This window comes from Vigna unguiculata, chromosome 7 (genome assembly GCF_004118075.2).
Source record: "Vigna unguiculata cultivar IT97K-499-35 chromosome 7, ASM411807v1, whole genome shotgun sequence".
Taxonomy (NCBI): Eukaryota; Viridiplantae; Streptophyta; class Magnoliopsida; order Fabales; family Fabaceae; genus Vigna; species Vigna unguiculata.
The window spans coordinates 39,741,236-39,764,875 of NC_040285.1; the positions used below are offsets into that span (position 1 = coordinate 39,741,236).

At 32.2% G+C, this 23,640-nt stretch overlaps 3 protein-coding genes across 4 annotated transcripts; 1 reads left to right on the top strand and 2 right to left on the bottom strand.

Moving 5' to 3' along the window:
* Window positions 1-93: 93 nt before the first annotated feature.
* On the bottom strand, window positions 94-10,233 carry LOC114191470 (helicase-like transcription factor CHR28). 2 transcript variants are annotated; one of them, XM_028080647.1, is made up of 12 exons: window positions 10,123-10,233; window positions 9,974-10,052; window positions 8,014-8,179; window positions 7,351-7,931; window positions 6,647-6,718; window positions 6,489-6,566; window positions 5,500-6,397; window positions 4,473-4,603; window positions 2,227-2,448; window positions 1,288-1,881; window positions 834-1,043; window positions 94-468 (listed from the first exon to the last, which is right to left on the bottom strand). In XM_028080647.1, exons 3-12 carry the CDS (start codon window positions 8,102-8,104, stop codon window positions 364-366), a joined length of 2,982 nt encoding a protein of 993 aa, XP_027936448.1. In that variant the 5' UTR covers window positions 8,105-8,179; window positions 9,974-10,052; window positions 10,123-10,233; the 3' UTR covers window positions 94-363. The 2 variants fall into 2 exon arrangements, with proteins under 2 accessions (XP_027936448.1, XP_027936450.1); XM_028080649.1 differs by lacking the exon at window positions 9,974-10,052 and having other exon boundaries at window positions 10,123-10,205.
* A 5,161-nt stretch (window positions 10,234-15,394) lies between these two features.
* LOC114190716 (high mobility group B protein 7-like) lies at window positions 15,395-17,128 on the top strand. Its single transcript, XM_028079698.1, has 8 exons — window positions 15,395-15,603; window positions 15,835-15,917; window positions 16,007-16,052; window positions 16,143-16,256; window positions 16,349-16,406; window positions 16,498-16,542; window positions 16,628-16,717; window positions 16,812-17,128. The coding sequence occupies exons 1-8, from the start codon at window positions 15,509-15,511 to the stop codon at window positions 16,878-16,880; spliced, it is 600 nt and encodes a 199-aa protein (XP_027935499.1). The 5' UTR covers window positions 15,395-15,508; the 3' UTR covers window positions 16,881-17,128.
* Window positions 17,129-17,483: 355 nt separating this feature from the next.
* Window positions 17,484-19,875, bottom strand: LOC114189857 (DNA damage-repair/toleration protein DRT100). Its single transcript, XM_028078573.1, has 2 exons — window positions 17,919-19,875; window positions 17,484-17,812 (listed from the first exon to the last, which is right to left on the bottom strand). The coding sequence occupies exons 1-2, from the start codon at window positions 19,453-19,455 to the stop codon at window positions 17,655-17,657; spliced, it is 1,695 nt and encodes a 564-aa protein (XP_027934374.1). The 5' UTR covers window positions 19,456-19,875; the 3' UTR covers window positions 17,484-17,654.
* Window positions 19,876-23,640: the final 3,765 nt, after the last annotated feature.

Below are 23,640 nucleotides of genomic sequence, written 5' to 3' on the forward strand. Positions count from 1 at the left end.
ACTTCTATAAAATCAAAATTCTGCACAATCAATGAATAGTGAAGTTATTTTAAATTATAGACAAAAATAACGGTGTTTAATAAAAATTAAAAATTGCAAATAGAAAGGATATTCATTTAAACTTTTGAATTTGTTCTAAAATAAGAGTCTACATTGAGTTGCTCAATCTAGCTAGAAAACTGTACACTGCAACAAAAGGAAGGGTTGTTGCAGAAGGTCATATTTTCATAAAACATTATAATTTAATAAGAATATTTACAGACAGCCTTCAGCTATATAACAGCATGGAGGACAAAATTGCCCTTGTGGGCTTCAAAACAGATCAAATTACCACTTGGATCAACCAAGCCTCTCCTACCAAATCTAGACCATGAAGAGATATTTCAGATCATCCACTGTAAGGCGAGTTCCAGACCCACCAGCATGGTCTTCCCCAAAAGCAGATGCAACCATTTTTCGCTTTTCGTCCTACCAAATGGTACAACACAAGAACATAATTGAGAATTTATTTCACAGATACATTCTATCTTCATCTCAATGACATGTATATATCAAAGCCTACTAAATAAATAACCCTTTTTAAAAAATATCACTTCATGTGCTAACTTGCCCTTTATCTTTATACAAGATTGACTTTTCTCCTTGGACCATAATAGAACTTCTGTTAATTTTGCAAGTCCAATTTTGTTTAATGAATTACAAGGGTAAGCAATATTAAAAAGGAGAGGTTAAAGGTGAAAGCAAAAACAATTAAGAACTTGTAAAGTTTGATTGGCTGCTAAGCCTCACTCATTTTGGCACATACAAGAAAATTAAACCGACGGATATTGTACCTGAAGAGACAGTATCCGATCTTCAACGGTATTTTTTATAGTAATCCTTGTCACAGTAACAGGACGAGTTTGCCCAATTCTATGGGCTCGATCAATAGCTTGATCTTCAGTTGTTGGATTCCACCAAAGATCCAAAAGAATAACATGACAAGCAGCAACCATATTCAAACCAAGATTTCCTGCCTTTAGTGACATCAGCATAACAGTTATCTGAAACAAACAAATTTCAATTAATCGGCCAATTGAGACACTTAAAACACAGTAGATAATTGAAGTCCAAGTAGTAGCAAAATATACCGATTGAAATTGCAACAACATTATTGATACAGCCATTAAGAGGATTAAATTTCATACCACTTCGTCTACTAACAATAGTTTCTCATATTGCTTTGTGCCATTTATTGATTCGCATATAAAAGTTACACAGCTATAACAATGTTGGGAAGGGCCAAACCTCAGGTTCAGTATTGAAATCCCTAACAGCTTTGTCCCTTGCAGCCAGAGTCATCCTACCATCAAGTCTCCTGTACAGTATACCAAATTGACACAATGATGTCTCAACTAAATCCAACATGCTAGTCCACTGGGAAAAAACTATAGCCTTTATCGGTCCTTGAGTTGTGGACTCTGAATACTTTCTTGTGTGTTTTGCAACCCTAGCCTCTGAATCATTGTCATCAAGATCTAGATCAACAGAAGATGACGGCAAATCTCTACAACATCCAGAGTTCGATAAGTCAGAATTAGATATTTTCACGTTACAATTTGACTGCAAAACCTCAAGAACAGCTTTGACTTTAGATGAAATGTAATCATCTCGCTGCACTAGCAAATAATCACTAAGATGTGAATCTGAAGAACTAGAAGTGCCACCATCATCAGAGATACAACTCTTCAAAGTAACTTTGGAGAAAACAAGATCATCACCGATTATTTCTTTACAATTAACAGCAGGGCACGTATTATCATCACCAGACAAATATTCCTGTACACATTCATAACAGAAAACATGGCCGCACATTGTAATAACAGGGCCATGAGGGGGATCCTGTTGAAATATAGTGCATATCAGCCATAGTCATTATTGACATCAAATCACTACTTACCACCCATTATAACAGGCTAAATGAGAAATCAAAATCGAAAAATCACTTGAAGTACGTAGGGAAATAAAGAATTATGTTATTGATAACAATCACACAAATTACATTCTCATAATCTCAATCTGTAATTATTAAACTCTCTGAAAAAAGAAATACAAATATGCTGAAATGAATAAACATATTTTGAAGATATTTTTTCCAAATCAATATGGAGATGTTCATGATATTTTTATCCTAATAACCAAAAGGATCTAGAGTACTAAGAAATATAGCATTTGAATTTAACTCACATTGCAAACATGACAGATGGTAAAGGTTGCGTCCAAACAAGTAAACAGATTAATCAGCAATTCCCGTGGAAGAGATTTCGCCATTTCAACAGAATCCTTCCCAACAGGATCAGAATCGAAATCTTTAACAAGACGTGGGTGATCACAAGCCTGTCGAAGACGTAAGAGCATTAAAAGAATATTAGCATAGTTTTGGTTCACTGTCCCAGCAGCAGCATATGCCTGCAAAGAATGAGATTTTAATGTCAGATCCACAATACTTCAGATATAAAAAGATCAAACGAACAAAAAAATTCTATAATTTACAAAAGTATATGCTAGACTTTAATAAATTAGATACAAAAAGTGAGATGGGAAGTTTAAAAACTCCACCACCCCAGCACTTCTTATATATTTATATGGCAACCCATAACTGATTCACCCATGCAACAAGGTGGGAATCTGACAGAAATGCACTTATCAGGCTTTTAATAAGTACAAAATTGAAGCTTATGTATGTTTATGGAAGTAAGAAACAATTTAGTAATCATGCAAGATTTAAGAATATCACCAATGAACATGTACCAATTTAGTAAGAATATTGATAGCATAAAAGCATATGCACTTTCATAGCTAGTTATTAAAAGACTCAACAGCTATATTAATTTAAAATTTTACCATCAGAAATATGCTATACCTGAGTGCTCTAAACCATATGATCTAACAGTTAATCTGATATCAATTTTGTTAAACTCCACGGAAGAGAGAAACATTGAGATGAAACCGTGTTTCTAAGACAGAACAAAGCGTCATATTTATATTGAGAAATAAATAAATAAATAAATAAAGAAGAGTTGATATCCTCTAATAATAAATATATGATATGGAATAAATTAAAATGTTCCTAATGATACATGTCTAATCTAGATATTCTTGATTTTACAATTATAACACTACCCCTCAAGTTGGAGCATATAGGTCATATGTGTCTAGCTTGCTGCAAATATACTCCCCTTGGTCCTCTTAAAGATTTGGTGAACATGTCAACCAATTGTTCATTAGAGTTGACAGTCCGGTCTCTAGTTTTTCTCTAATCCAATGACAATCCACCTTAATATATTTGGTTCTCTCATGAAAGAAAAATTAGATGCAATGTGTAATGCTGCCAGGTTCATATACAATATGCGTAATCTTCTTCAAATTTAAGTTCTTTGAGGAGTTATTTTAGCCATATGAGCTCACAAGTGACTAATGTCACTGCCCTGTATTTTGCTTATGCAACTTGACATTGACACAACATCAGAATAATGAAAGCAAACCTAGGAAAAAGGTTCCCAAAAAATCCTCCAGAGGTCGACCAGACCAAAAAACACTAAGGAGAGCAGGAACAATAAAAGTGAACATAGGAGAAAGGTTCGCAAAAATAAAAATCCTTGAAGAAAGTGGGTCTACTGGGCTATCATGGTTTTGAAAAGGACTTTGATATCATGTTATACTATAGGGAAGAGAAACCATCGAAATGAGACCGTACATTTCTGAGATGGCACAAGTATTTATAATGAGGAACAAACAATACAATGTATAGAGGAGATTTGATCCTCTAATAATAATAAAGATGTGATACGAAAATAATAAAAGTGTTCCTAATAATACATATATAATTTAAATATTTCTGATTATATAGGATCAGCTCCTTACATCTCAGAGTGAAAAATGAGCGAAGTCATCTCAAAGAGAGAATAGCTACCACCGTTTGATAGAGTGAAGTCGTCATGGACATCAGCTCTTAAAAGTGGATGGCAATGTTTGGAGTCCCACATTGAGTAGGTTAAGATACTTGATGTGTTACTTAAACCTAGAGGTTCTCCCACCTAATGGCCTGGTCTTTTGGGTTGGGCTCTCCTTGTTGTGCTTAAATCCTAACATAGAATTACTCTCGATACACAGATTTAATTTAGTTATAGATAAGAGAGCAATCTTAATCTTTTGTCTTCATTCCATAACAAAAACCCTATCATCTCAACAAAATTAATACATGAAATTCTTTTCTACAGGTAGTGTTGAATATTATCTTAAAAGGCTGCTGCCGATATTAGTGAAGTTTCTATCCTTCTGCCTGCAAATGTTACTTCTATCACTATCAAAATGAGTTTGTAATCACCGAGTTTGAAATGTCATTAGAAAAAGGACATTTCTAGATGTTGCACTTAAAAGAAACAAAAAAGTATAATTACAAAGTGTCTTGGTATTAATATAAAAGAACTAACCTTAAATTGAGTGCGTGAGTCTGATTCCAACTTAGTATAGAAGGCTCGCTCCTCAACGGAGAAATCCACACTACTGAGCTCAATTGTTTTAGGAGGCAAATTGATTATTGGCTTCCCATCAAGCAAAGTTCCTAGACAAATGCAATAAATTGATGTTATAGAACAGAACTCATACCATATTTGACTATAAATCAAAGGGAAACTTACCTCAAATACACAACTCAAACCTAGATGGCTAATATGTTCAGTACACACCCTTAAACAAATAATATTACATTTATAATCAAACATAAAGAAAAAATAGTAAGTTATTACATTTTACACAGTGGGAATGGTAAAATATAGATTAGGGATGAGTTCGCTAAATAAATGGAATAATTCCAACATATAAAAACATCTGAAAATCTTTCCAAAAAAAAAGTAAACAGACTGACAATGTAATATTATGCACAGACTATACTTTCATGGTAAATAAATTAAATTCACTAATCCAGCAGCAATGAAGGAAAAATATCCTACTAGCAGATCTGTTATTATGTTATGGTCTTCTATTAAATCCCTGCATGGTCCTGCATTGGCAGTCATCTGAAAACTACCCACTATAAGCCTAAGAAACTACCTTACAGTGGAGCAAGTTAAGAGAAAAAAAAATTACAAAAGACAGTGTTTTAATATGCTATAGAAATAGAGGGACTTGCAACACAACACCAAAGTGGCTACCTTTCTTGACATCTAATGAAATGGTATTATAACCAGTTTGCCCATCTGCCATAGTGGTGTTTATGGACATTTTCCAAACCTGACATGCTTGATGCAGGAATAAGTAGTCCCCTTATCAGATGAACGTGAGAAACCAAACTTGACATGCTACCTGCTTAGACTTAACATTATCGAAGTAACAACTAGACTTAAGCAGAGACCAATGAGAATTTAGCAAGGAGACTGAAAACCCATACCAACAGGAAAAAAGTAAACATGTACAATCTATCATCAATTAGTGCATGAGAAATCAGAATATAGAATTCACCTTTTGTACGACGTAGCATTATGGCCCTTAAAACTGCTTGAAGTTTCTTGTAACCTTGAATGGGATCTCGGGAAATAGGAACCTTTATGGTGTTGTAGAATGATTTATATGCAGCATAAGGATCATACTTCAAGAATCTAAAGTAGCTATACAAATCATCAATAGTATTTTGAATAGGCGTTCCAGATAAGCACCACCTTCTTTTGGCTCTAAGGCTGCAGCAAGCTCTAGCCACTTGAGTTCTATGATTTTTTATTGTTTGAGCCTCATCTAGAATAACCCTAAACCAACCTACTTTTGCAAGAGGGCCAGAAGGACATATCATAGAACTGTCAATTCTTTTTCTACCCTTTTTACCCTTCTTACTTCCGTTAATTGGTTTTTTCCTTTTTTTAACAGTAAACTCAGAGGATAACCCAAACCTTTCCCCATTTTTGTCCTCAATATCATCATCATCAACTAATGGTTGCTTAGGAACTTCATTAGTCACAATAGAGTATGTTGTTAGAACCACATCAAATTTTGCAAGTTCTAGATGATTCTTAGTCCTACTGCCCCCATGATAAACTAAAACAGAAAGCTTTTCATCTCCAACTTTTTCATCAAGTTCCCTGGCCCACTGCCGCATAACACTGGCAGGGCAGACAACTAGGGTACCAGCAGCTGGCCTTTTTCTACTAGGTGCATGTATTGAACTGCTAGGTTCTCTATTAGGAAACAAATCATCAGCTTCCACACTATTTTTATGCTTTTCCACATCTATACCACCGTTGTCATCATCATCATCCAAATTAAAAGCTTCAGTTTTATAATTGCGCACATCATCTGTTTTTGATTTTGACTGTAATGACCTCAATGCCAGAATGAGTGAAATCATTGATACTGTCTTCCCAAGGCCCTGCTTGAACAAGGTTTTGATATTCAGGTAACAATAATCAGAATTAAAGGTAAAGAGCTGTAGCTTAAGAAAATTATCACCAAACATTGACCTGATCATCAGCCAAAATCCCCCCCAAGCAATGCAAACTCTTGGTTTCCTTCTGAAGCATCCAAGCCAATGCAATTTTCTGAAATATAAAGTACTCAGAAGAAATAAATGGCCCAGAGCAGAAATAATAAAAGAAATTGAATAGACAATCCATGATACCTGATGTCTCAGAAGAGAGACAGACAATACACCAGCAGGTAAGTCATGTTCTGTTTTAGGTTGACTGATATCCTGTGATAACCAAAATCACAATTGACAATAATGATTCTCTATGAGTATAACACATACTGATGCGAGCACTGAAAAAGAAAATTTGAAGCAGCTTCCACAAATCACATTGATGCAGGACAAACATCAATAAAGCATAAGATTAAACACTAAACCAAGTGAAACTCAACATTTGGCTTAACTGTTTTACTTTAGAACTAATTGTACGTTTCCATGCACTAACTATTGTTGTGGGGTGTTACTTCATTTAAAGTATGTTTAGTAGAGGTGAGAGAAATAGGTAAGATAGAAATAAGCAGGTAGAGTGGAAATAGATGAGAAATAAAGTGAGCATTAAAGGTGTTTGTTTGAAGAAAAATAGAAAGAGATTAGAAGAGGGAAAGAGAGATGGGTAGAAATAGGTGAGAAATAGTGGATCCCGCCAATTTTCCAACCAGTCAACTTTAACAATTATCCCATATAAGTCCCAAACACAGCTCCAAATTCAAGTAAATATTTTTCATTAAACTTACAAGATAAAATATGTCAACTAGATGATGTCTGCTCACACTTAACAGAGGGGATATCTTCTTCATACAACTTAAAGAATTTAAGGAGTTAAATATACAAACACAACAATAAACAACATGTAATACCTGTAATGCTGCCTCATAAATAAGTCTCTCATCACTTTCAGCAGACCTTTCATCACCTATTCCAGAACGATATGCAGATTCACTAGAAATTGCAAAGTGTGGAGTTATGGCCTTTCCAAGCACCAAAGATGGTGGAAGAATCCTGTTCCCACCATTTTGATACAATGAATGACCTTCGTCATGGCCCCTGATAAGACTGTCACGAATGTAGCCCCTGTCACCGGATATGCTAGGCCCTACTCCCTGGCGACGATTCTTAAATGCATCATGAACATGACTAGTGCCTGTGTTATCTTTTAAGCTGCTTGATCTGATGTCTGACACAAATAAAGGAGAAGGAAGAGCCCTTGTTGCAGAAGGCTGAAGAGTTGAAGGAAGGGTCCTCTTGAAAGCTTGCATACTTCTGTTTCCATTCTGAGCATGGTAGGAAGGTTCATCTCTTTGTTCAATTCTGTGGTTCAGTGCATTGGTACTGGACACAGGTAGTGTATGAGGTTTGATTTGTGAATGATTATAAACACTAGAAGAACTAAGGTTTGAACTATTAGCCCCTCTCGAAGAATTATCCCGCCTACCATAGTCTGCACATAATATTGCAAGTATGATGATTACTAATTTACAAATTATATATATAAAAAGGGACCTTTACTAAATATCACACACCTGAACTCCTCTCAGTAATTGTAGCCCATTGCGGATCTATCTCCTCCAACTCATCATCATCTGACGAACTAATATATATACACTCATCCATGAAATTGAAATAACAATATATCTTCCTTCAGCCACCCTAGAATCTACAACCAGAACCAGAAAAAGTTGTGCCAACCTGTAGTCATAAAGTATCATGAATATCGAACTCCACATGACAATACCAGATTGCGGTGCGTAGATAAATAACTCTCTAAAATCACTGTAACAGGAAGCACACTGAATATACTACAAACTAAAAATGTGTACTACATGCACATATAAATACTAAAAAAATGAAAGCAAAATGAAAGAGACTCAAGATAAATAAGCCACAGTTTGCAAACAATCACAATCAACGTTGGAGCAACAAGAACATACTAATGAAGTAAAAAAGAAAATAAGGAAAATAATGATGAAATTAATGGAAAGAAAAAGAAAAATGTGAACTGTAAATCTAAAGGAAGAAAAAAATAACTCAGTATAAAAGTAATCCTAAAAGGTGGGAAGGAATAGAATCAGTAAAGTGGTAAGTTGTGTAGAATACTTCCCCCAAAAATACCCAAACAAAGTTCAGGGCGTATAAACGGATTTCTGGAGTCAAAATATATCATGACAGAGCCACAACACAGTGCGTAAAAGACACTTTTGTGGCCACTAATGCAGCCATTATGGCTACTGTTAGAAACCACTCCAGCAATTGACCGCTATGGATAAGCCTTTCCAGAATGAAAATACCTTCACTCAGATACTCAACTGTTCTATACACCTTTCATATTAAATCAAATACTCAACTGCCCATAGGCATTTATCTTGTAGCAACCCACACAAGGGTACACGTACACCTTGAGTTCTATATAATTTAAACTTTTTTACAACAAACAAATGCAATTAAGATATTATAAAAATGTGGTAACAATCTCATTATTCCTTTTAAATGTGAATCCAACCAAGAAACGGGAGCGGGTAAGAAAAATAAAGTATCACACGACATAAATATCACTATATTATAAGGGCAACCTGTGGAATAAGTGTTGAAGCAAATGAGTTCTACCAACAAAACTCTCTTACAGATAAAAATGAAGAAAATTTTATTGACAGAAGATAACATATATCGCAAAATAGTAAAAAGTATTATTACTTAGTTGAAGGACAAAATATCCAGAGCAACTTCCCTCTATTTTCATTTAATGTGAGTAAAATAAATGCTCCAATAAAGTATTAACAGCTTCACTGCAAATGAAGTATGAACTAAGAAGTATCAATGAGGATAACCACATGGTTACATCCTTTGAGTGAAGGGATTACTAAAGATGATTAAAAAAACTTTTGCAAATTCATAGACCTAGGCAACTCTTTGGCCCAAATTGTATGTTACCTTCATTTCATCTCATCCTTTCATCCACCTTAAAAGATCTTTCCACCTAACTACCAGATAAATACACAAGTAGAGTTCAAATTCAAACAATGACCGAAATACCTAAAAAAATTTCCCTCCAGGCAAATAACATAAAATTGAGTAATACCAAAATCAAATCATTTTTCTTCCTTTTCTCTATTAGTGTTCCACCCTAAAATTAATCAATTCTAACAAAAGTACAACACCAATGAAATCCATAATAAATCGAAACTAAAAGAAAATTGCCACTAACATACACACTGCCATTTTGTATAAAAAATCAAACAGAACGACTTTCTCGCATTAAAAAGACAAAGTTCATGTAATTCCACTATTTAAGAAATCCATGCTCCAAACGACAGCAACAATTGTAAGAGAAGACCAACGGAAATAAACATCCAAAGCAGATCAACCACATTGCACAGGGAAGAGAGCGGAACCAAAATTCAAAGCGTGAAAAACCACCAAAACCTCGACCATTGGGGAAAAAGAAAAGGTAGAATATAAAATTGCGAAAGAGTAATTGAGGGTTGCCTTTTGAGTTGAGGAATGTGTGAAAAAGAAACGATCTTTGGAGAAGAAAGGGAAGAACGCAGCAGCGATAGCTTTGCACCTAAACGCAGCAAGCGATAGTAAGAGAGGATAAAAACGACATAGGTTGAAAATGGTTTGAGTTCACTTACGCAAAATCTGAGGGAAACACGGAATGAGAAATTGCACTTCCATAGCAATGATCTCAGACTTTTGCCCCAGTCCTACTCCGTTCAGGTTTTATTTCTTTCCCTCTTTCAAAGTAACTTCAACTTTCACCTATAATTCAATAATCTCATTTCTAAGTTCTATTGATTTAATTCATCGCTAATTAATACATATTAATTCGTAATTAAATGAAAAAATATTAAATAACTTTTTTGTTTAAATATTTATTATGTATCAACAGTTATACAAATACATACATTATATATATATATATATATATATATATATATATATATATATATATATATATATATATATATATATATTATCACAATTATTTATAAAGTATTTAAATTTTACTAATTAAAGAGTAAAATTAATAAAACAAAAGGTTTATATAATTATAGATATAGTGATGTATTTATTTGTATTAACTTTTATATATATATATATATATATATATATATATATATATATATATATATATATATTGCAAACAAACAATAACGGGCTTAAATATTAGAAGTCTCTTGTGTAACTTTTTTTAATAAGAAAATATATATATTTCACTAAACTTAATTTAGGAGAATGTGTTCGTCTGAGTAACAAATTTTGAGGAAAAAAAAAAGACAGAGTTTAAGTATATTTGAAAGCGAATTGTGTATTTATTTATTAGTGATTTAATTGATCTGATATATTAAAAAAAGTATTTTAATAGAAATAATATATAAATTATTATATAATTCTTTATATAATAATTAATATAAATTGGTATTTCTGTAAATCGGACCTTTTATCGTCATATCATACCTAAATCAATTTCAAAAGTACATGAATGAGATCCTTCTTAAGCGGATCGGTTCTTAAAATACATAAATTTAAAATAAATAATCACAACAAATTATATTTTCCATTATGATACAAAAAATATTAAAAAACAAACACAATACAATTGTTTTAAATTTGCATAACTTAGAAGATTCTTACATAAAATTAAAAATACTGAACTGTATCAAATTACACAACTTTCACTCAAAATTATTAATACTAAAACTGTTCCAACACAAATTGTAGTCTGCACCAACATTGCTCTAACCTTTCACAACCAAAATTAAAATTCTAAATTGTTATAATATAACACAACCCTGATTTAAAAGGAGAAAAAAATTTTAAATCAGACAATGTTAACATTAATCAGTGTTAATTTTAGGCGATTTTTAACATGATACTGAAGTCGTGGATATGTGACAGAAATTCAGTTTGATCAATATAAAATCTTTCAAACTTACATTAGTAATTGGACTTAAAATTACTTAAAATTCTGAAATTCCAGTAATCATAACTTCTTGTAATCATTTATATGTAATCATCCATCCATCAAAAGTCAGATATAAATCCATCCATCAAATATTTTGGAAAACGATATCAACATTCTCACTTTCACAGCGTAATTTTAGGCCTTTCACTGTGAACACCATTCCTTGTCTTATGTCAAAACATGCATACACTACCAACACTTTTCACCAGTAAAAAAAAAAACACTACACAACACACTGTCTTCACCATGTTTTGTTCTACAACTTTCACTGTCTCTGAATCCAACACCAACAAAAATAACATATGACAGAAAAGTTGAAACATGTTATATATATATATATATATATATATATATATATATATATATATTATAGTAGATTATTATTGGAATAGGAGAAAGTATCTGTGAAGTAGTGTCCCCATACATATGTGTCAGTCTATCTATTCCTTACCACACTGGTTTACCCGGTTAAGAGTAATGACCCTACTTTTCTCTCTCACAGAACACAACAACTGCCACATCAGTTCCTAGGAAACAGGAAAAAGACACCCTTCAAACTTCTCCTCCAAGCCATCCATTCAAACGACATAGATACACCCAACATAAACAAACACAAAAAAGTAATCTTTCTGCATATATAATACCAAGGAGTGTTAACTTCTTCTCATCTCTTTTCCTTTCTTTCTGTGTGCTGAAGTGGAGATGGTTTTGATGTGTTGTTGTTTTGAATTTGAATCTGGGGTGGTGGCTGTGCAATGCAGGAGAAGGTTGAGGAGTTGGTTTTGGAGGGTCAGAGCATATATGAAGAGGCAAATGAAGAAGAATAAGAAGGGTTGTTCCACTAAGAACAACTTTATCTACGATCCTCTTAGTTACTCTTTGAACTTTGACGATGGCAATTTTCTCTTCTTTCACCTTCACCACCACACCACTCATAATGTGTGATGATGAAGATTTGAAGGTTAAGAAGTCACTTCACTTGTTTTCTTTTGGGTTCTACGTGTGATTTATATGCTTCATGTTTTTGATGTTTAATGTTGTGTGAATCAAATGGGAAAAACTTGAATGTTACCTGCTTTATCTTTTCGTTATTTTTCTTATGCTCCAATACAATACTCTGAACGATTATGCCTTGCTGTGAAAAAGCGAAGCAAACATTCTGGTGTTGCTTTGATTCTTTTAGTGTCAGTGTAACCTTGTGGAATCTCTGGAATACAGAGACAATTAAAATACTCATTACACAATCACAATGACCTTAACTGGATTTGCATCAGGTGTGATTGGAGGAAAAAAAGTTAACTTTTTTCTAAGTTAGGATAGGGTTTTAACATCTTGCAAAACACAATATGCAGTGCAGAGTACACCAGACCAACTTCTGCTCAGAACAACATTCTTTAGTTTCATGATTTTTTTTTTCAAATGTTTATTTAATGATCAAACTCTCAACGTCAATAATAAAGAGCTAGCTCTGTTATGGTAAATAATGCTTGTAGAGGTTGATTTGAACATTTTTTAATGGGTTTATTGCAAAAAAGAGTATTCTTTCCCTTCTATTGTTGTTAATATTATTGTAAAAACCATTTTTGTATATTTACTTTATTAATAATATTATGTTTATAACCTACAATATGTAAACAATTTCTCATGTTTTGTTTTATCCAATCGTAATTAGTATTTGTTTTTGAATAAATCATAGGTGTTTTCAAATTACTTTTATTTATCAACTAAATAAATTTGATGGATAAAACTTATAATCAAATCTCAAAGAATAATTATTTTTTAAATAAAATGTCTTTTAAATTTATCATTACGTATTTCTATTATATTACAAATTATCATTATTATTACTATTAATAGGGTAAACACATGTACTATTGATAGCGTTTATGTGTACGTATTTTCTGAATTATATTTATAATTGATGATATTATAATGTTATTAAGTTAATAAACAAAATAAAAATATATTTATAAAAAGTAAAGTATATTATTAGTATAATTATTACTATTATTAACTGTATTATTTATTACCTATTGATTTATTTGTTATAACATTTAATAGTAATTAAATATTTAATTTTTATATTATTATTATTTAAATATAATATATATAATTATAATAATAAAATATAATTATATAAATAATTAATTTATTTAAATATAACGATGATTATATTAAATTTTAAAATTTAAATTAAGAAAAACGCGGACGGTCTCCAACTATTAAATAACTTTTTAGTTATACAATTAAAATTTATAAAATGAATTTTTTTGTAAATTAAGTGCTGATAGAAACTTATGGAGGTGCAGGAACAAATAACCTAGATCTTCCCTCTTTCTATACTAGATGAATTTTTTTGGTAAAGTGATTGAATTTTTGTTTGACAATTATTAAATAAAAAAACTTGACAAAATAGCAAGTCCCGGAGAAATGGGCCAATAATGGAAACTTGACAAAAGGGGCCTTCTCCCTGCACCTCCAAGGATTCTTCAGTACCCCCAAAAATTACTCTAATACCCTTATTTACAACCGCTGAGAAAGTGGGTGAAAGTGGTTACGACGCAGTAAATTTCATTTACTGCGTCACCAACACCCTGCACCCCCAAAACGTTACTTCTTGAAATCCGTTTCGTTTCTTCTCCATGCTGTGTTCACCTTCATTTAAATTTTTTGGTTCGTGGTGCATAAGAGTTTAAATTTCTCTGTCATTCGTTTTCTGTCCTTCGTTCGTTCATTCTCTCTACTGTTTCCATCCAGGTTAGCCCCATCCTAAAAAAAAAAATCAAAATGCATGCGAAACGGAATACAGAATCCGTTTCATGCAGTATGAAACGGATTCTGTATTCCGTTTCATAAAAAAATTTGCAAATTTTTTTATGAAACGGAATACAGAAACGGATTCTGTATTCCGTTTCACAAAAAAATTTGCAAATTTTTTTGTGAAACGGAATACAGAAACGGATTCTGTATTCCGTTTCACAAAAAAATTTGCAAATTTTTTTGTGAAACGGAATACAGAATCCGTTTCTGTATTCCGTTTCATAAAAAAATTTGCAAATGAAACGGAATACAGAAACGGATTCTGTATTCCGTTTCATAAAAAAATTTGCAAATTTTTTTATGAAACGGAATACAGAATCCGTTTCATACTGTATGAAACGGATTCTGTATTCCGTTTCTAAAAAATTTGCAAATTTTTTTATGAAACGGAATACAGAATCCGTTTCAAAACTGTATGAAACGGATTCTGTATTCCGTTTCATAAAAAAATTTGCAAATTTTTTAGAAACGGAATACAGAATCCATTTCATACAGTTTTGAAACGGATTCTGTATTCCGTTTCATAAAAAAATATGCTAATTCTTTTATGAAACGGAATACAGAATCCGTTTCATACAGTTTTGAAACGGATTCTATGTTCCGTTTCGTATAAATTATGATTTTCGTATATGTATCAGAATTGAATAACTCATTTCGTTGAAATTTCCGCTCCTTGTATTGTCCAACACATCAAACACTTGAAGTCCACACACTTGAACATGAAAGAGAAACCAAAATTTTGTTTTTCTAAACGGATTACATAATCCGTGTGTTAAAGATGTGAAACGGAATAGCTATTCCGTTTCATGGTATTTGGGGTGCAGGTGTATTTGGGGTGCAGTGCGGTGAGGGTTGCAGGTGTATTTGGGGTGCAGTGCGGTGAAATTAAGAAAAGGCACAGTAAATTTTTTTTTAACCAGGGGCAACGTTGGAAATAAAGTACGTTTTGGGGGTACAGAAGATTTCTTTGGAGGTGCAGGGAGAAGCCCCCTGACAAAAAGTTATGCAAGGGTCCAATTTAACAAAAAAAAAAGGAGTGGGCCAGAAATGAGGGAAAGGAAGGAAAAAATGAAATGAAAAGGAAAAGGCGCGGTTATTGGCGCTAAAACGAAAAGCATGACTGTTCAGTTTTCCCTCCTATGATTTCATACTATATATTGCAAATTGGAACCTTTTTGTGTTCTTACTTCGAATCCAGTGGAGTGTGAAGCAGAAGAAAACTGTGATTAGAAATGGCATCTCAGACGAGGAAGAGAGTGGACGCTGTTGATTCTCGCTCTGCTTCCGTTCTAGTTCGTGCTAAAGATGGCAGTGCTTTTGCGCGATGGTTCGTTACTCTTTGTAACTTCTTTCGTCTAAATTGATTATGATAATTGAAATTATAAATTATTCGCGTTGTTCTTGATATTATCCTATTAGGTTTTGGACTATCTATGTTGCGATATTATTTATGCCTTTTATTTACGACGCAGTGAAATTGTAGAGCATCTTTTACTTCCAGTTTCGTTATGTTTGTTTGTTGATGTGAGTGTGTTTTCTTTTCTTTTTTTCCTTGCAGTGACGAGTGCAAGAAGAATGTGCCGGTGGCACTCATCGACATGCACAATTGCAGCCTTGAGGCTAAAATTAAAATGAACCTTGGTATGACTGTTTATTCTTTTTTCTTTTTCTTTTAGTTGTTCTGTTTATCAGTGACTTTATAATAACTTTGTTTTTGTTTGGTTATTCAGATGCGCAGGTTGTGGACCAGGCTGCCGAACCTAAGAAGCAAGAGAGGTGGTTGCTCCGATTCCTTCCTTTTCCATGATTTGTGTTTATAAAGGTTTGTAGTGCTTTTATTGACGTTTGATTCTTGACATTGTGTAGGAAGAAACCCAAATCTAAAGAGCCAAAGGCAAAAAAGGCTAAGGTAGAGAAGGTAAAGAAGGTCAAGGATCCTAACAAGCCTAAGCGTCCTTCCACGGCCTTCTTTGTCTTTTTGTAAGGATTGTTTTGTTTGTATGTGCCTGTGCTGTTAAAGATTCCGTGGTTTGTTTGTCTGTGAGTATGATTGAGGCAATAATCTGTTGCAGGGATGAGTTTAGAAAAACGTTTAAGGAAGCTAATCCTGATTCGAAGGATGTTAAAAGGGTATATTAAATATGCTTAAGTCCTTCTTTGGTTTGACCAAATGAATTGTAGTTGGGATTTATTGGTTGTCTTGTTTGTTGGGAAATCATAGGTTGGGAAGGAGGCTGGTGAGAAATGGAGGTCTATGACTGACGAAGTAAGTAAAACTGTTGCGTAGTGTTTCTGTGTTTCTTTACTTGTTTGATGCTAAATAATGTTCTCGACATACCCTGGTACTTCAGGATAAGAAGCCTTATTTGGATAAGGTTGCTGAACTCAAGGCAGAATATGAGAAGGCTATGGAAAGCTATAAAGCTGGTGAAGTTGAAGCTGTATGTTTACTTTTTTTATTGTGTGGACATATATTTCTTGTTATTTGTTTATTGTTTTTGCTCTTTTGTTCTAACTAGGTAGATTTTGGTGCAGAATGAAGCTGGATCTGATAAGGAAACTGCTACAAAAGAAGTGGAAGAAGAGTTAACCGATGAAGAGTAGTGATGGCGCTTTGGCACTCCTTAGAGCTTATAAATGTTATGGAAAGGCTGCTGAATTTCGTAGTGAGACTAGGGTTGTAAATTCTGAAATATGTTTTAGTCCGGCGCTAACGTTTAGTTGTTATTTTTTAAAATGCTTTGAAATCCCAGTGCAACATTTTGCTTTTGTAATGTTCCCATGAAATATTTGATGAATCGTAGCCACATTGTTTTCTACAAAGAGATTGATGCCTTTTAGTTTTTGTCCTAGATTATTCTACGTTTAAGGTAATTGATGGAGTATGGTGTGGCTGATTCCTTTTAGTTATGTTTCTTGCTTATTATATGTTTAGGGTAATTGATGATGTAGTATGGTGTGTGGCTACAGCTATTCATGACATTGACATGTGCGTAGCATTCAGTTGTAGGAGTTGCTTTGCGTTTGTTGGCTTGATTCACGCCATGCTTTTCTGGATAAGATTCTTTCAGGACATGGTGCTCTTTAGCGTTGTGGTCAACCTTTAAAAGCTAGGTCCACATGTGCCAGTGTTTACTGTGATATTTTTTAGTATACCCACACAAAAAAGCCGTTGAGACCATTCTAATATACAATCTAAGCTCGTAGTAAAAGGAATGCATATTTTATTAGAAACAATGTTGAATTATAAAATTGAACTTGCATTGTGGTCGACCTCGAAAAGAAAAATATTCAGATGTGGGGGTACCTATTCTATTTTGCTCTATGTAACAATGGTCGCAAGACATTAGCATATATATATATATATATAATATATATTTAGTATGATAGAGTCAGCATCTCACTGACCCATGCTTCCGTGTTTCTTGCATGGTTGTAAAGGTTTGCCACATAAGCACAAGTTGTGGCCGTAAGCAACCGGTCGAAAGATGTTGAATGGTCGGGTTTGTGGTATTTCACCACACAGTTTGTTTGCCCTGAAATTTGCATGCCTTAGGCCAGTTAACTGTGATAAACTACTCGGAATTTGACCTGTTAATCCATTTATGGATACATCAAGCCATTTTAGTTTCAGCAACTGACCTAAACTTGAGGGGATGGTTCCCGATACGTGATTTCTTGAGATGTCCAGTCTCTCAAGATATACCAAATTTGAGATAGAGACTGGAATAGGACCTGTTATGTTGTTGCTTCCCACGTTTAGTACCTTCAAGCTTGAGCCTTCCACAAATCCTGGGATGTGTCCCGAAATGAAATTGTTTGACACGTCTATAACCTCCAAAGAGGTGCCTGTCCTGTTATTCACTATTGTTGATAATGAACCCACCACCAAATTTCCATGCAAGTCTATGGAAGAGAGCTCCGCTGGCAACTTGATTGCAGATATGTCAAACCTCAACTGGTTGTTGGAGAGTTTGACCTTTTGCAGGCTGGACATGTTAGTGAAGAAATTTGAAATACCATCAACCAAGTAGTTATCTGACAGGTCTATGGAGCTCAAAGAGTCAGGTCTTGTGAAGTGTGGAAGATCTCCCTTCAAATTGCACCCAGCAAGATGTACATCTTTGAGTTGCTTGCTTCTGATCCAATCAGGAACAGTTCCAAGGCTAAGGTTGTTGTAAGACAGGTCAATGGACAAAAGGGCAGGGATGCCCTTGGTAGGGATTACTGGTAAGGGATCTGAAAGACAATTCCTCGATAGGTTGAGATACCAGAGGTTCTGTAATTTTGATATCGACAGTGGAATATGCCCTGTGAGCAGATTGGCACTGAGTTGAAGACTGGTCAGGGATTTCAGATTTCCGACCTGATCTGGAATGTTCCCTGTGAGCTTGTTACTGCTCAAGGACAGGTCTAAAAGATTTACAAGGCCGAACAAGGAAACTGGAATTTTTCCGGTTAGAAGGTTAGAGGAAAGGTCTATGTAAGTCAAATTTTTTAACTCCCCGATAAAATCCGGAACGGGAGCTGATAACAAATTGTAGCTGAGATCAAGGTATTGCAAATTTAGAAGGGTTTTAAGAGTGAGGGGGATAGGACCTGTGAGAGAATTTCTTGCTAAATTAAGTTGGACAAGGTTTGTGAGAGCCCCAAATGTTGGAGGGATCTGTCCTTTCAGATGGTTTCCAGCGAGTGAAAGGGACTGAAGCAAGGATAAGCGACCTAAACTTGGAGGAATGCAACCCCCAATGGAATTGTCATCCAAAATTAACTGGGTAAGGTGGGTTAAATTTGAGAAACTACTAGGAATGGGTCCTGTAATATGCTTCATACCACTTATGATCATTACCTCCAAGAAATGCAGGTTGCCCAGAGATGGAGAAAGAGTACCCTTCATGTACGTTTCATCATCTCTCTCTGGCCTCTGAATCTGCAACACGTTCACTCGCCCAGTGGATGGATTGCACTGAACTCCCTCCCACCCGCCATCGCAGCAATCTCTGCCCGTCCACGTGGACAGTGTCTGCGACGTGTCCTGCGAAATGCTTGCTTTGAAGCTCAGAAGAGAAGCCCTGTCTTGTTCTGAACAGATTGGTGCCTGCGAAACACTTTCAGAGAACTCACTGAGAAGTGAAGATACGAGAAGAAGGTTGAACAGCACCCATGTCCCAAGTTGCATTTTTGGAAGGTGGGTCTTGGTGAGATCAGGATTCAGGATCTGAGAAGAGAACTTTGGGTGAGGAAAAGAAATTTGAAAAGAATTCAGGAAGAAAAAGAAGAAGGGTTGAAAAAGTAACAGTGGGACATTGGGGTTCTTATTGTATTATTTCACGTAGAGAAGAAGGTATAATGATGATAAAGATGGTGAAAAATGAGCATTGTAATTTTGATTGTTGGAGATCTGCATGCAGGATTGATATTTATAGATACATAGTCTGAGAGAAGAATGAAAAGAGCTTGTGAGTGAAATTGGAAGGGGATTTTACGAGCGAGCCTAGGATCAATTTAAAGAACTTCACATGGAAATTTGTGACCGTTTGATGAATCACGAGGATCCTTGGTCTATTTGAACGTTGGAGCGCACTAGATTCAAATCAAATTCTTTCCACTCTCTTTTATAAAACTAAATTCACCATCTCCATGTGTTTCACCCTCAAGTTGATTAAGCCTCTTAAGTTTTATTATTTCCAATTTAATCAATCTTTTCATCATTTTATAAAAAATTATGTTCAGAATTTATTTTATGTAAATGTGTTATTTATCACTGTTCAAAACCACTTTACTTGGGTTATTGAAGTAGCTAACCCTAGATGTCATTTTCTTTGAACACATTCCATTTGTTTTATTGCCTCTTTCAAGTCTTAACATGAGATTGGTTCTTTTATTCTTTACTTAGAGTTCTTAATCTCTTGAGATTGTTCTGGACTTCTATTTTTTTCTGTTCCTAGGAAATTAACCTCTATCATTTTTTTTTAAAATGAGTGAATATATTTTAAAGTATGATGATGCTGATCAAGAGCAACAATTAAGCTTTTAAAAATTAAATTGTTTTATTTTAATCGACTATTGTAATTAAATTAGAATGTATTCACAATGCTATGTAATCACATCTAGAGACCTAATATTTTATATATTCAGAAAATAATTCGTAAATGTTATGAACAAACCTAGATATATAATAATTTGTTTTTTTTATTAGTTGAAGGTTTAAAAATAAAATACTCTAATGATACATCAATAAGAAATGTGTTACGAAAATGTTGAAAGAAGAGAATAGAAAAATGTAAAAAAAAAAAAGATGGCCCACGAGAAACCCCAATGAGGAGACAATAAATTGGATGTTTGGTACGCCGCACGTTCATTCAACTGTATTCTTAGTTTTTAAGCAAAATAATGAAAAGTTAATATATATATATATATATATATATATATATATATATAATTAAATATATTTTTCATATTAAGTTATTATGAAAAATTATATTTTATTCTTAAATTAAATTATAAATTATTTCATTTTAAAATTTTATTTAGTTGATAAAATATTTTTAATAAATAATATGTGAATTTTTTTTTCTGTGTGGCCAACATAATTCCATGTTGAACTATAATATGATTTCCTTAAGAGAATATTTATTTAAATTTCATAAAGTTTAAAAATTAAATAATTTAATTTATAAACAAAATACAACTATTTATAATAATTGATAGAAGTTTAATGACGTAATTTTTTTAAATACTAATACCACATTTATTTTTGTTATATTTTTATAGAAAAATATCACATATTTAAAAGAAAATCAAGAAAAGAAGTATGCTTTCATAATTGTTAATGCGACTATTTTTATAAGTAAAGTAGTATTTTCTTTTTTTTTTGTTAGTATTTTATGTTTTACTTTAATTTCTATGTATCATGACAGTAAAGTTCTTTACACTGTGAACAAATAACAATGATAGATATAGTTATTAAAATAATTACTGTAAATCTACATTTTTTTTGTCATATATTGTAAAAGATCTTAAGCACCTGACATGTTTTGTTGTGATTAGATAATCATACAAAAAAGCGTATAATTATTTTATCGTTTTTTAGATTTAAAGTTTCGACATGTACCGTTCTTATTATTTTAAAATTTTAAAATAAAAAATAATAGAATATTAGTCATTCTCTTGTAAATTTTTTTTGAAGAATAACCGTGTCATGGCTAAAGAAGATTTTTTTTTTGTCTATTTTTTAAAATATTAATTTTATCTTTTAAAATATAATTATTTATAATTTTTTTGAAAATTGATTACTATTTTTACAAATTTTTTATAAAATTATCTATTTTTGTTTCTTTTCTTTATTCTTTATTTATCAACAGTTATTCTTCCATCTTTTCTAATATATATTACTTTATTTTTAATAAATATAATTTTATTTTATATATTAACTTAATAAAATTACAATATCATTACCTACTAATATAATATTACACATAGTTAATATTTTAAAAATACATACATATATACACGATAGCATCTATTGTTATCGCCCAAATGTATTTATGTTAGTACCGACTAATGACATTAACGTAGAAAAATTTGCTTCAAATTTTATTTAAGAAATTAAATATAGTTATCAAAACGGGAGAGCCAATATTAAATTTGAAAAAGAATAAATAAATAATGAAAGAAGTAATAAAAAAATATTTTTTAAGTTAAAACTAATTGATGAGATTTAAAAACAATTTTATTTATTTTAAATTAAGTTTAATCACAACAATAAACTTGCAATCTTATTTTATAATTTTTTTTTAATTTATCACAAAAATCATATCATTCACAAATTCTAATAATTTTTTTTTTATTTTTCACTATTTTTACTTTAATCTAAATGATCTCACTTTCGTTTTTTTTTTTCCCTTAAATCCAGTATATTGAATCCATCTTCAGGTTCAATCATAAACTAAATATATACGCACCACATTATTTTTGTTATTTACTTGAGTAATTGAATTTGTAAAACATATATCATATATCATTCTCTCTTTATTATTTGTGCAACTTTTAATTTGAAAACTAAGGAAAAAATTGTGTAACATACAATAAATGAAAGGTAAATAAAAAACAATACAATGATTGGTATTTATTACAAAATTCAGTTGCTAAAATGAACATTTATTCTTAATAAAGACAAAGCTTAAGACATGATCTTTAGTAGAAGGAAGTGTCTCTTGTTTTTTTTTTTTTTTATTGTGTTTATTATCAGTCTTATTTTAAGAAAAAGTAATGTAAAATATATAAAGTATCTTATAATAACAATAAAAATAAATAAATAAGATTAAACTCTAATATTTATAATCCATGTTTCGCATTCTGGATTGGATTACTTTATATATGGTTATGTTACTGTCGTAAAACTTTAAAAACCATGTTTAAAGTAAAAGATGCAAAGAATATAAGCATTTTTTTTAAGTATGCTTAACATGTAAGAAATGATAATCCAAACATGTTATAATTTGCATCTCACAAACATCATTAACAATAATATCATTTTCTTAATTTTCTTTTAAAGAGAAGTGGTTTTTCTTCTTCAAAAAATAGTATTAATAATAGATTCTCTACTACACTTTTAGTATTAACAAAAATATGGAAAATTATTTAAATATTATGATCTTATTATTTATTTTTTTGAAATCATGATTTCATGGAAAAATAGGTATATTATTTTGTGGATTCCTTTTCACTACATAGCATAGAACAAACTATCACTATTTATTTGTTTTTTAGAAGCAGGATGAATATCGACTTTTCTCTATCAATAAGCATACTTAGCTTCCTTCCTTCACAGCAACACAATTTTCACCGTTTATAATACCAATAAAAAGAAAGGGATAAATATGTTTTTAATCCCTTAACTTTCAGCAAATTTTAGAATTAATCTATTTCGAAACTTTTGACCAATTTAGTCTTTTATCTTTCAAAATACGTAGATTTAGTCTTTTTAATTAAATTTTGTTAGGTTTATTTGATATTTCGTATGCATTTCAGGATTGTATTTGAGTTGTTTATATTGTTTGATACATTCTTGCTTTAATGTTAAGTCAAATACTATTTTGAAACGCGCTTGAAATGTCAAATAAACTTAATAAAAGGACAATGATACTTCAACCCACTTTTTTTGACACACTCTTAACCCACCACTTCAATCACCATTAGATCATCATATCACATCACTAAAAAGAATCAAAATAGATGATCTAATAGTGATTAAAGTATTGGGTTAAAAATAGGTCAAAAAAGTTTGGTTAACATATAATTTTCCGATAGATTAATTCTAAAATTCACTGAAAGTTAAGATATAAAAAACATATTTAATCTT

Excerpts from the sequence above, each read along its gene's own strand:
- LOC114190716 (XM_028079698.1), top strand. The coding sequence starts at position 15,509 with ATGGCATCTCAGACGAGGAAGAGAGTGGACGCTGTTGATTCTCGCTCT. Across the intron at positions 16,407-16,497 it reads ATTCGAAGGATGTTAAAAGG|GTTGGGAAGGAGGCTGGTGA; the intron begins GTATATTAAATA and ends GGGAAATCATAG. Across the intron at positions 16,718-16,811 it reads AAGCTGGTGAAGTTGAAGCT|AATGAAGCTGGATCTGATAA; the intron begins GTATGTTTACTT and ends ATTTTGGTGCAG.
- LOC114191470 (XM_028080647.1), bottom strand. The coding sequence starts at position 8,104 with ATGGATGAGTGTATATATATTAGTTCGTCAGATGATGATGAGTTGGAG. Across the intron at positions 2,449-4,472 it reads ACTCACGCACTCAATTTAAG|GCATATGCTGCTGCTGGGAC; the intron begins GTTAGTTCTTTT and ends CATTCTTTGCAG. Across the intron at positions 1,044-1,287 it reads ATTTCAATACTGAACCTGAG|ATAACTGTTATGCTGATGTC; the intron begins GTTTGGCCCTTC and ends TGTTTGTTTCAG.
- LOC114189857 (XM_028078573.1), bottom strand. The coding sequence starts at position 19,455 with ATGCAACTTGGGACATGGGTGCTGTTCAACCTTCTTCTCGTATCTTCA. Across the intron at positions 17,813-17,918 it reads AACCATCCCCTCAAGTTTAG|GGCAAACAAACTGTGTGGTG; the intron begins GTCAGTTGCTGA and ends TGCAAATTTCAG.